This window comes from Eutrigla gurnardus, assembly GCF_963514095.1.
Source record: "Eutrigla gurnardus genome assembly, chromosome: 13".
Lineage (NCBI taxonomy): Eukaryota > Metazoa > Chordata > Actinopteri > Perciformes > Triglidae > Eutrigla > Eutrigla gurnardus.
Window position 1 is genome coordinate 9,511,907 of NC_139936.1, and position 13,674 is coordinate 9,525,580.

Sequence of the window (13,674 nt, forward strand, 5' to 3'; positions counted from 1 at the left end):
TTCCTCTCCCTCCCAGCTGCTCTTGTAGTCCTCTGTGTTTTGGTGACCTTGGCAACACGGTGACAAAACATTCTTGGTGTTCCTTTGATTGAAGCCACGGGTGAGCGTGAAGTTTGGACCGACTGAAAGAAGAGTGGAGGAGAGGATAAAGTTCTCGGGTTCCCTTAGTGCCCCCCGGAGTTCATTTTAATGGCCCGGTCACATAAGCTGTTAAAGCTGCGCAATTTCATGGCAAAACAAACTCATTTCAATGGAATCACAGCAATTATTGGATTCACTCACGAAGTAAATTAGTGCAAATTTTTGCGTCATGTTCAATTTTGGGGACTCGAAAATGAACACTGTTGATCAATAGCAAATCATCCTATCATCTTAGCAAGACTGAGCTGAGGGAACAGAGAGCCGGAGACTCCAAAAAGCTATCGTAGCTTGCACCTTCTACCTTTATTCTACCCTCGGACCCAATTCAAATGACAGAGGAATGACAGGATTCAGAAGGTAGCAGTCCATGGCACATACATGTCTTTTTATATTCACTCTGCAAACGTATTTTAACAGTGACCATAACAGAATGTTAGTTTCTTTGTGATTAATGTGTCATTTACCTTATATATGTGAGGTAAATGGCGTTGGGATGTGTGTCTGCGACCGATTACCCATAACACCATTCTCTGCATAGGTTTGCAGAGATGTTAGTGTGCATTTTTGCTGAAAGAAAAATCAATTTCTTTTGTATTTTTTTTTTCAAAAATGATGATAGGTTTCTACAAATGGACACGGCAATCAGGTGCTATTTAAATCTGAATTTTTATGACACAGTGGAGAAAATTTGTTCTCTGTCCAGGTCAGCGGCTTGAGACATGACAATCATTTTCTAATGCGAATGACATTGTCTTGTACACACTCAGTTCGGGGGACAATGTTGCTCACTGATGTGAATCACAGAACAATAATGAACCATTAAGAGAATTCAGCATTTCCTCCCTGAACCAACTTCTGCAACTATTAGTTCCCAAAGCAAGTCGATAAAACAACACCGATTGAGCGGGACATCCGTGAAACTACTGAATAGCGCTAACTGCCATAATTCTCACCTTTCTCTTCTCCTCCTTCCACAGTGAGAGATGATGACGATTTCCTGAGTCTGAGCGAACTCCCGGAAACCTTCCCCTCGGACCCCCCGGAGCCCTTACCTCACTTCCTGTTTGAACCCGACGAAGGCTACATCGTCAAGAACAAGCCCGTCAACCTCTACTGCAAAGCAACGCCTGCCACGCAGATTTACTTCAAGTGCAACAGCGAGTGGGTCCATCAGAAAGACCACACTGTGGAGGAGAGGGTGGACGAAAACTCAGGTGAGTGGAGTCTACCACACACGCAACATGTACACACAAACACGTACACACAAACACGTACACACAAACACGTACACCGGTCTAATTAAAGAGTTCAAGAGTGAGCAGATGAGATCATACTTTGAAAATTGGATGGAAAAAGACATCAAATGAAAATTGCCATACAAAGAGGGCATTTATTATTTAGTTTGATTGAGTCTGGACAACATTGGTGGTAAAAAAAAAACACGACGTTATGTGCTGTTGACACCGTTTTTTTAAGCATGAATGCACCACTGATGTTGACACTCTGCTGGTAAACATCCAACAAAAATCGCAGGTTAATGATCAAATGGGCAAAAACCGTATACATTATAGCCTGCATATGTTTTATGTGCCTGACAATGATGAGATTTATACACATATATATTCCTTGTGATATAAAATTGTCATCCAGACCAACATTTTGTCCAAGGTCGTCTCACCGGTGCAGAGTAAGCAAACAAGTTAAACCTATTATTCAGATGTTTAGTTATTTGGTCTGAATGCTGGCGTACACAGCTGCCCAAACTGCCAATGCTGCACTGCCATGTTCACACTACACTTTAATAGGATCCACGGTCATGGACTGGACCTCAGCCAGTTCCACACTTGTCACATGACAGTGCACGGTGGTTGAATCGTGCTGTTGCTCTGGCAAGAAGACATAAGATATACGTAACCTGGTTTCTTAGATTTAAGGTGGACATGAGCAAGGCTTATTGGTCTCCACTTGCTTGTAAATGAGTCTGAGTCCCCAGAGCGAGTGTTTAAACACAGGTTCTTGTATCGTGCCTGCTGAAGGAAATACACAGTGGCGTCAACAGGAGCACAAATCAGCATGTCGGTGGTGGGAGGTGAGAAAAATACATGGTACATGTGCTATGGGCTCAGTCTTTGTGGAGATATTGTCAGTGTGTGTTTTGACATCGCGAGGAAGCAGAACCTTTGATTCTGTCTTAACCCATGGTGACACATCGACTTGCCCAGAGAAGATTTCCTCTTCTATTAAAGCAGACCCTGGAGTCAGGCTTGTGCTTTGTGTGCACCATGTGTGTGTGTGTGTGTGTGTGTGTGTGTGTGTGTGTGTGTGTGTGTGTGTGTGTGTGTGTGTGTGTTATTTGCTGTACCCAAGGCGGGGACAGAAACGACCCTGCTTCAGCTGTAACACATGAATCAGCAGGAGGATTAGAAAATACTAAACCTGCAAGAAGTAAACATGAGAGAGGTGAATCAACAGGTACAGATATAGATATGGAGGGTTTTAGACGGGATGTGAGAAGTATAAAGAGTTTTCCCTGGAATTTTCCCTTAAATTAAATATTTGCACACACTGAATTTGAAGTCAGACAAAAAAACCATGAAAGCTATGGATAAAAAATTGAAAAACTTGAAATGTTCTCTCATAAAATATTCACACACACTGGTTCTACAATGTTCTGCAAATACAATGACAGCTGCAAACCAACATTTATTTTAAACCTCTCCACTGAACAAATTTGCTATCTCCGATCACAAAGGGACAAATCTGCACACCTTGACTTTTGACGTTTACACTTCTAGCGATAGATGTGTTGCAAAACTCAGAGACCACCCTGAACAAGAATTGGAGAACCCAAAAGAATAACATTTGAATCCATTGTAAGCCAAGCACATTTACCGTAACACCATGAATAGACAAGCGCCAAAATCCAATCCGTTTCCAATGACTTGCTTCTCGGATGGTTCTGTGTAAGAAAGCATCTGGCAGGTCGATGCGCATCTTCAACAAGCAGTCATCTTCCCTCCATTCACTCTTTCTTCCCTCCATCTCTCAATGACAATACTTACATCACACACAGCTGCAAGTCATTCATTAGTCTCCCACCAGCCCTTTATTTGCTAGCTGCTGGATTCCAGTGTGTAATTTAGAGCAAATTCTCTTCAATTAATGGCCCATGGATTTAGGCTCCCATACTGTATGTGATGGACACCATGATCTCATGCAAGGATCAGGATCCCCCACTTAGCTGAATACAACGTCTGTGTACTTTAAACAACATCAAGTCCAATTTACTTTCATTTTAACGGACGTCTTGCAGCCACATTAACCAAACATATCTCATTTTGTGGAAAACTTTCTCCTGCTCCAAACTACTGAATCTGTTAAACACGCTGTGATAAAATACAGGTACGCACATGAACATAAAATGAATAAATAAGTAAATTGGGTTTGGTATTCCTCCATCGTGCCTTTTTGCTCTCATGCAAAGCATTTAGACCACCTTTGAACAAATGGGATCATTAAAAGATGATGAACACTAGATATATATATTATGCATCCTACGGGATCACATGGAAGCAGGGGGCCTGGTGAGTGCACAGTGTATGCGCACAGTTTATCTGTTTATCTGTGTGAAAATCTAAACTCTGTAAGCTATTTTCTCCTCTTCGTTTCCTGCTATTTCACAGAAACAGCTAGAAGCTATGGCCCCCCATACTGCTTTTATTATCTCGGTCTACTCTCCCCTTCTGTCCCAGCCACTTCCTCTCCTTTCCCCTCTCTTCTGTTCTCTCTCTCTTCTCCATGCTGTGTTGTACTCTACTCTAATTTCCACTGACTGAAAGAGGAGAGAGCAGAGGAAGATAATACCTGAGCTTGAAGAAAAGCAGGGGAGAGAAGTAGGGGATGATGGAGGGATGCTGATGCAGGGTGCCTTTGAGAGGGCTGGAAAGACCAACAGATATCAGGGAGTCACACTGAGGAGAAAGATGATAGGAATCCTGCTGTGATGTTTTCTTTCTCTTTCTCGCTCACTTCAACTCTTTTTCTCTGCGTGTTTCTCATCCCGTCACCTATTTTTTTTTCAACAGCAAAAGGAAATTCAGCTTGAAACGCTGTGTTCATTTGAACCTGGGGATGAAGAAAAAAAGTACACATGAAAGTTAGAACATGAATGAAGCGAGCCTGAAAGGTGTGTGTGTGTGTGTGTGTGTGTGTGTGTGTGTGTGTGTGTGTGTGTGTGTGTGTGTGTGTGTGTGTGTGTGTGTGAGTGTGTGCGTGCGTGCGTGCGTGCGTGCGTGCGTGCGTGCGTGCGTGCGTGCGTGCGTGCGTGCGTGCGTGCGTGCGTGCGTGCGTGCGTGCGTGCGTGCGTGCCTTGCATCAGAATGCAATAATTAGACTTTTGCAACGGAATGATGGAAACAAAGATCTGCACTGATATTTTGTATCATGAGAGAAACACATGATTATGAAGCTTAAACTATCATTCATGCATAACCAACGCAACCAGTTCCTGATCATAACTGTCATCCAGAGGGATGGAGTATAAAGAGCGACAAAGTCCTCTGCACTTTCACCCAGGAGACGGTTGTTCGTGTCCCACGTGAAACCAGAAGTAAAGTTACTCCACTTCAGGAGCTACTGCCGGCACACGGATCGCATGTGTTTTTCAGCAGATGTCACACGAACCATTGCATATGGATGCGTTGAATTAATAACAGTAATAATGGCAGCATTGCATTAAGTGGGTCACAATCCCCTTGGCTGGATTGCTAGAAAGGATTGAGACACTTGCAGGAACTAGCAATAATTTATGTTATTTGTTGCTCTTTTTGATTTGACGTGAAAAATGACTTTTGATTGTCTTCAGTCAAAGATGTAGAGCTATTCTAAAAAAACAACCAAATCCAATGAATACAAACACAGACCACATGGACTGGAGCACTAGGAATGATCTTCAAATCAAGAATTATTTTTATTCCCACTTTAAATCATTTTTCAAAAATCTTCAATAAAAAGTGACACCCCTAATAAGATGTTATGAAAATTGATGGAAAGTGAAGTTGCATTTGAGCTTCATGACAGCTCAATAAATTACGTGGTATGTAGTCACATGGAGCCTCATCTGGATGGCGGGTGAGGCAGGTGAAGGTCACAGACGAGGGTTTGGGGGAGGAGGGGGGGTGCAGCAGGATAGCCGAGGGGTTACGGATGTCAGCCTCCAAATAGATGGAACAGGCTTGAGTCCCTAAACGGCTCCACTGCCTGTCACCGTATCCATGACGATGACGCTAACTCGACCTGCCGCTGGGGTCCCAACAGCAACCGACCCCTCCGTCACCCAAAAGAAACATGTAATAAAATACTTCAAATAAAAAGCACCCTGCTTCCCTCTAGAAAGGCATGTTAACACAGCAGCATAATCAGCCATGACATTACCTTAATCATGCTTACCATAGCGTCCGAATTAATGTGACTTGAGGTGAGAACCGGCATAATTTGTCTAGATTGCATATCTTATTGTGAAGGGCATTCCCAGTGTTTGCTCAAGCAACGTGCGTACGACCTCGGTGTATCTCCATTAGCCTTGAAGAGTGCTAATGACACATTGTGTACTAGGTTACTTACTTTGTCTCCATTAGCCAAAGTGTGAATGGTTATTAGTCTGCTAGCACTGACCTGTGACTTCACACCTGCGCACACACACACGCATACACACACATTATTGGCACACACAGTATTGGCTTGGGTGATTTGTGACCTCTTTCCCTCCTTTGCTGCCATCTCACTCGTATTGATTTCCTCTCGTCTTCTCCTTCGTCTCTCCTCCTTTCTCTTCCTCCTAACGTTTCTCCTCGCCGCTCTCTCCTCTTTCTGGCATCGCTCCCACTCTCCTCCACCTCCTTGCCAAGCTAAATCTCTCACCTTTTTTCCTCCTCCCCGTCTCTTTTGCTCCCTTTCTGTCTCTTTCCATCCATCTCTCCCCCTCTTGTACTGAGATACCGAGTTTCGATTTCAATTATTAACAACCATCAAGATTTGTAAAGGAGGTCAATTAGCTTCTGTGTCAGTGACTCTCGATATGCAAGACAGCTCCGTGTTTGTATCAGTGTACGTAGCCGTGTTTATTAGCCGATGGCATGTTGTTGCTGTGTCTGTGAGAGAAGACGTGTGTGTGTGTGTGAGAAATATGTGTATATGCATTTCTGTTTGTTTCTGTGACTGTTGTGTTTATTTGGAGTGGACTTTTTCTCATGTCCTGGAATGTCCTGGTTCACTGCTTCTTCAGAGCTACTGGAGGACACGAACATGTACACACACACACACACACACACACACACACACACACACACACACAGGACCGGGAGAGACCGTGATGATCAATCAATGTCACTGTGGGAGCCGTTTAGAGAGCGTCCACATACACACACATGCTTGTGTTCACACACACCAGGCGACTGTATGCGTCGAGTGTCTTCAATTGGTCACAGACCAGTGACTCTGTTCTGTCAATGTCCTGGATGATTTCCCTCCGAAGAACTCAGTCAACCCCTCGCTCTCTCACTTTCTCACAGCGCCTCTCATCCCGTTGTCATTTCACTCTTTCAATTTCGCGTCCACCTTTGTGTCTCCATCTTTTCCTCTCACTTGTTATAATATTGATGTCATCATTTATACAGGACTCTCAGGTAATGTAACACGCCACGTCCTCGGATCTTGAGCGCCGGCTGTGGAAATTGATTTCCAAACGTCTGACTCAGCCGTTGTGATTTTTAGTTATTTGCTTTTTTGTGTAGCATTTGATCAAGAAAGCGCTTGCAGTGTGCTTTTGGCTGGTTTCATGACAATAGACTGTAGATAAGACCTACTTTATCTATATGTCTAAACGAGTTTGTCTCGTACCAGACATCTTGAATAGGACGGACATAATTAAGACTTTTTTTTGAAAACTAAAAAACATAGCTGACCGAGCATCTGCACCTCTGTTGAACCTCTGTTTATTCTAGCAGAAAATGATGAAGAAGTTTTAGAAATACATTTAAGGTGGAACATACAGATTCCAGAAGCATACAGAGGCATAGTGAGATGCTGCGGTTTCTTGACGTGGCTGGGCTCAGTGCGTCTGCTATGTCGTCAGTCTATTTTCATTGGACAAATAAAAGTGACTCACTGTTCCCACTCTAATCCTTAGAAACTCTTCCCCTTCTCCCTACCTGCTCCGTAATGTTATTAGTGAGTAATAAGGCACACTTTTCCTCTTTTGTTGCCACTTGGTGCCACCGGTCAGCAGGTGGGACTGCCTGTTACCATGGAAACGTGGCTCTTTGTCCTGAGTTACCCTGAAAGATTCTTGATTTTTATGGACTAACCTACGGGGGAAAATGAACCGTCCTTAATCAACAGACCGGTCTGAAATACCTTTTGTGTAACCATCCTGTGGCGACTGTGCAGGTCGTAGCTTATGAGTCACATCATTTTCATACTTATCAAACCATTCAGGGATGTCTACGTATGTGTGTTGACTGAATGTTTTCCTCTATTTTAATTACATTTTCCATCTAATTACTATCTATTAGCCTTTAAGCAGCATGTGACAACATATATTATTCAGGAATACTGAATTTACTTGTTGTAAAAGATTTACACAAACATATATAAACAAATGGCATACACCCAAGTAATCTCTAGGCAACAGTAGTCCCTGTGTAAGGCTTGTTGTGCAGCTACAAACCCTCAGTGCCTGTAGGGAAATAGTGTTTTCACTTGCAGCTCCTCCACAGGCGGTAGGTCACAGCACCGGGTCACTTACCCAACAACATCCCTGGAGCTGGTCGCCATTCAGCAAGCTGCTCACAGACACTTAAGCAGAGCAGATGTTGGCGAAAACTGAGCCACAAAACTTGTCTGCGTGTTCTTGATGTGTCCGACTCATTTGCACACAGGACGGAAAGCAATGAGATAAAGTTCAGTGCTTCTCTTTCAAGACTAATGGAGCAGTATACACTTCACGGATGGAGTATTTGTTACCGTGCGATCTGTGTTGTTTTGTCCATCCCCCTGGATGTGACTATTCTGACCTCACGCCTTTGTCTTTTGTCAGGCACTCTCCCTCTGTGGCACTGATGAATTAATAATAGCTAGCGTTGACTTTTCCCCCGTATCCTCTGGGAACAGATCCCTAAAGGCCTGTCTGTTTGACCTGTCACTGATCACGTTTAAACACCACAAAGCTTTTGAGTGCTTCTCCCCCCCGTTCCCTTATCTCTTTCCTTTTCTAAACCATTTAGCCTCAAAAACCCCTGTCTCTGTCCCCGACACAGCGGCTTTCTTTCATATGTATTCCTATCCAGCTTTTTCGTTCCATTCTCTGGTTCATCTGATTCAAAGACAGCAAGTCTCTAAACTTATATCTGTGATATTACTTTTTTTGTGTCTGTTTTCCTCATCTGTGCATTTCTGTCAAAGCACAGTGGGAGATAACGAGACGAGGGAAATGGAAAAGAGAGACGAATACGTACACCGACAAACTGAGTGGGTTTAACAGCTATGGAAGTGTTGAAATGGCATGAAGCACATCTTTTGCCTTTTAATTGATGACACGGCCACCAGAGTATTTGGTTCCCGTTGCATTGTTTGAGTCAAATTATAAAAAGAATGGATTCAGAAATGAATTGCCATAACAACACATACAGATATGTTTGTAAATGTTTCTAATTAAGAACAAATCCAGTTAATCACGACAAGCCCATTAATTCTGTTGACAATGTGTAGATTAAGTAATTGACTCAGCGTTTGTCGGGGTTTTTTTGTTACACTGGTGCAAATCCCATTTCTAGAAAACCTGCTTTTCCGCTTCCCTTATCATTTCTGTGGAAAAGCTGCTTATCATCATCTGTTTTCTCCTCCGACATATCTCCAGGTTTGATAATATGAAAGACTCATGTATTTAAGCTTCTGCTGACACGCCACTATCATTTTTGCTCTGACAAATACAGTTATATCCTTTGTCAACACAATTCTCCAAAGTTGTTCTAAGTGGTGAGTTCAAAGGAACATTCTTATTTATTCCATTTTGGCAATTAATTCCTATTGGTTATCATAACGGTTTATCAAGTAGGTTAATTTGTGGATGTGGCAGCAACATAAAACATCAATTATCATACAGGATTTGAACGTGACAATATTGATGGATGCAAAGTTATTGACCCAGCCTTTGTGTTGTAAGTATCCTTTATTTCAGAGCTACTTCCTCGTATACATTTGCAGCAAAAAGTAACGTATAGTTTGTGTGAATGATGCTTAAACAATTGTATAACATCTAGTAAAAGGGCATGTTTGTGTTCATGTATAAACATCTTTCCATGACCACAGAGAAAGAAACCATCCTGTTCAAATCTGGGTTTTAATACATTTTTGCTCCCTTAGTTCCCCTTTCGTCAGATAAAATAGTCCAGACCTGACAGAGCACATTCATCCATACTTGTACTTTAACTCCCCAGCTGACAAGTAAACTTTGTTATACGGATTGACACTTTAGGATTTAGAGAAATATGTGGGGATCTTGTGCAGGTTTGTGATTGATAGAAATGTTTGTGACAGTATCCACTCGTCTTGATTCCCGTCTTCCATTTTTCATCTACTTCTTTCCCCTCACCTCCCTCAGCTGACGGCGCTGGTTTTGTTGATGTGAAGCATTGTCATGCTACTGAGACCCACAATTCCACGCTTGTCTTCTCTTAGGAGAATGATATGAATGCTCTAAGCACTGTATCTAAACACGACAAGACAGCAAGTGATCTGGGACTTTTTAAGCCTCAGGTAATTTAGTCGCTCTCCTGCCCGGCAACACAAGCTCCGTGAGTTTGCATTAGCAAACAATGGGAACAGCTGGGGCTTTGCTGGTTCCAACGGCACCGCTCCAGCTCCAGTGACATCTATCTTTATCTTCTTTATCTCTCTTCCAACTTTTGTTTGTTTGTGTGTTCGTTTGACATATTTTTTTATTGACACTGAAAGAAAACAAGGGAATTATGAAGGAAATAGATAGGTGTACATTTTGCGAAATGTTTGACATACTTATTTTCCTGTTGTGATTTGTCACACTTACTTTTAGTCCCCAGCTGACGCGAAAGCACGCAGATGACAACGTGAAATAGAATATTATTGATGCTCGAAGGGGCGCACGCCTTCTTTCATGTAAACACAGTGGAAATCAAGACAAACGTAGATCTCCACAAAAGCAGTTTATGTTTCATCAGTAACTCCCAACAGTCGCCTTGGTTTTGGTTTCCCTTTTTTTGGTCTCACACAATAAGAACAGAATTGTTGTAATGGTGAAAACCAACATATGTATACCTTTTAACCATTGTGGACACAGGGATGCGTTCCCTTGTCTTTTCACATGCGTATTACCCATTAGAAACCAGTTCCAAGAACTGTATCCATGCCTTAGAAATCCATTTTTTGCCAAAGAAAGAACCTGCATGATCCAGTTTTGTCTTCTTCCTCAGATCAATCAGGATGTGTGGAGCAGCAACTGATCACTGATCAGGTTTCTGAAGCTGACAGTTAAAGGGCGTCATGGCATGTTGACTCATTTGACAGCTCCACCTTTCTTTGCCTTTTTGGCCTTCCATCCACACCAAGCCGGCATGCAGTGTCAGATTGCTGTATCTTCTTTGGCTTCAGCGCATTTCATCATTCCAGTCATTGATTTCCCCCGCTGTGAAACCAACTCTGCTCTTCTTGATTCACTCTATATGCCCTGTTCTTGTTTTGGTTTCCTTCGTTCAATCCGTTTCCTTTAGATCCCTGTAACTCTCTGCTCTGTTGTATCCTCGCAATACCTCGCAACACACATCCCGGTTCACCCCTCATTTACCTGCTGACCTCTCGAACTATTACATCTGTCAGTCCTCCAAACTTCTCTTTAAAGTATATTGTTATACTGGCTGCAATCGCCTTACACAGAAGTGAATCTCCTGACCAATCAAAAGCAGGTTTGTGGTCATACACGTCAGGTAAATATCTTTAGTTGCTTGCCTATTGTAGTTGAGAATTGGCGGCACAGATTTATACACTTGAACTATCAATGACATCGCTCAATACTGCGTTGGGTACAGAATTAGCATCCAGAGCTCAATATCAATAACACGTACAAATGAATCTTGTAGGTGAGTCAGCCCACGTTTGTTTTAGATTGGACTGAATGATACTGGAGATTTTACAGATCCTTTTGCTGCGTTGGAGCTTTTTGATTTGACCACTTTCCAATACGCCAAAATATTAAATAACTTTGAGTGCCAGAGTCATATGAGTCAGCTGAGACTTTGTCTATAAAGGCATGCTCCATAAGCGAAGCACAAAGCTAACGGAAAAATGATCTGGCACAGCTTTCTTCAGTCGTCAGCGGGGAAAAATCGCCTTCTTACGCTATACAATGTTTCTTTATCAGCTATCTTCAAACTTCTTCAGTGATTTTAAAATATTTCAGTGCTAATAGTTTCAACATAAGCTTGCTCTTTGTCTCTTAGTGTGTCCTCAGGTCCCATGTACCATCCCACACGTTTCTTTGCATTTGTTTGAGCCCATTTGCCATAACTAGCTCCCTGGCTCATTTGAACCATTCACTTTAATTGCCTGCCTTTCGCTCTCATTACTTCAGCAGTAGTCTACACTGGTGTCCGTTTTGTCAGCTCACTGCGACTGCGACAACTCCCTGCCTACTAGTCGTCTCAGAGTTAGTCCAGGGTAGCTTCCTGGTTATAATTGCCACTTTAGCTGCTATTTTCTTAGCTTCTGCCTTTCCGTGTCCCTTGTCCATTTTTTTTTTAAACTGAGAAAGCCATAACAATCTCCCTTGTTTGCTAGTTTGCCAGAGCGCCGGTATTTACACTAGTTTTTTATACCGCCTTTGCTCTTTGCCCTCGTAGCTTTCCCCCCTCGCTGACTATTATCCCTTGTTGTGCCAGCATTACCTTCCACAAGCTCTTTACTCTCTGCCTTACTCTCCTCTGTGCCCTCGGTGCCATCACTGCTATTTGAATTGCCATGCCTTTGAGTTCCCTCCTTTGCTTTCCATCTCTTCCATCTTGGTCTCCCTTCTTATCAATCTTGGTTTTTTTTTTCCCTCTCATAGTTCAAAAGCCGTGTCTCCCTATCTCCCAGCTAGCTTCCACAAAAGCTTTTGTTGCCTTTCTTACTCTTTGCCCTCGTGGGTTTCTCTTTAATTCTCTTGCTGGCCATTAACGGCTATTGGTCCACCACAATCCTACTCACTATTTCACTTTTTCCCTTCCTCTCGGTCCCCTTTGCCTCTAAGCTGCCATGCTTACTTTAACTGTCTCTCCATTTCTCTGGTGGTAGGAACTTACTGAGAGTCAGCATAAGTAATAGGCCCAAGTCAGATTTGTGGAGCCCCATAGAGATTGTTGCTGGAGTCTTTGTAACACTGCTGAACCTGAAATAAACTGCCAAGATCTTTTTTTCATAGTATTTTTGCCCGTCTCCTCCCCAGTCCCAACATACTTTTAACTAAAACCCATTTTTATCTGCTTTCCGTTTCACATTTCATTGCCCTCTTCCACTTCTTATCCTCTCTTCCTCTCACTACTTTTCTGCTTTGTATTTGTCCCTTTTCTGCATGATGGTGCCGTATTCATTCTTGTCTTTTGTATTGTGTTTTATGTTGTCATGTTTTAACTGTCTGCGCTTATTGTCTGTTTAACATTGCGGGGGCTTTTGTTTTGTTTTTGTTTTCTTTCAACTTTCTGCTTGTTTATGTCCTACTTTGCATGGCACTGCCATATTTGTTCAAGCTTGAGCTGCTTCATGTTTTATTCTTTCTTGTTCATATTTTGTCTTTTATTGTTGTTGTTTTTTAGTGGCTAACTTAACTTCTGGCCAAGGGACAACAGTTGAAAATTAGCCTTATGGCTAACATTGGCACATTTACAGTGATGTTGATTAATGTGCACTGTCCCTGCAAATAAAAAATACAACTAAAACTATGCCTCTGTGATGTTGTGTGCATTACTTTACCATTCCTCTCATTCTCCACCCCTCTTTCTTTCCAGTTGGTGAGCTTAAATTTCTCTTTTCGTTTATCACTCCCTTCCTGCTCCCGTCACCTACCCTTTTAAAATTCATTATGACTTTCCTTTGTCATGCATTTCCACCATCTTCCCCCTGCATGTGTTCCTGTGTTCTACCTGACCCTTGTTTCTCATATTTTCTTCCCGGAGTTTATCCCTCAGACTTCATTTCCTATTTTCCTCTGCCGTTCTCTATCTGTGCTCCCTTGCCGTCCTATCAGTTGGGTGCAGCTATTTAAACTTCACACTTATTCTTCACATTGAGCTGCTTTGAAAACAGCAGAGAAAAGAGGGAATGGGAGAGCGCAGCGAGATAAGTGGTAGAAGTGCAAAGGAACAATCTCTCAAAGTTTACATTAAATCCAGAGTGAATCTACTCGGTAGAATGGCCTGGGTTTGTAAACAAGCAGCAGATATTGTGTGATTATCCCCTGCTTACTTGCTA

At 42.5% G+C, this 13,674-nt stretch overlaps 1 protein-coding gene across 2 annotated transcripts in view; it reads left to right on the plus strand.

Annotated features, from left to right (window-relative positions):
* The window catches only part of unc5ca (unc-5 netrin receptor Ca), a 167,504-nt gene that overhangs the window by 82,188 nt on the left and 71,642 nt on the right, over positions 1–13,674 (plus strand). For both annotated transcript variants that reach the window (XM_084024046.1, XM_084024045.1), the window contains exon 2: positions 1,119–1,355. In XM_084024046.1, coding sequence (XP_083880172.1) covers positions 1,119–1,355 — 237 coding nt within the window. The remainder of the gene's footprint in view (positions 1–1,118; positions 1,356–13,674) is intronic.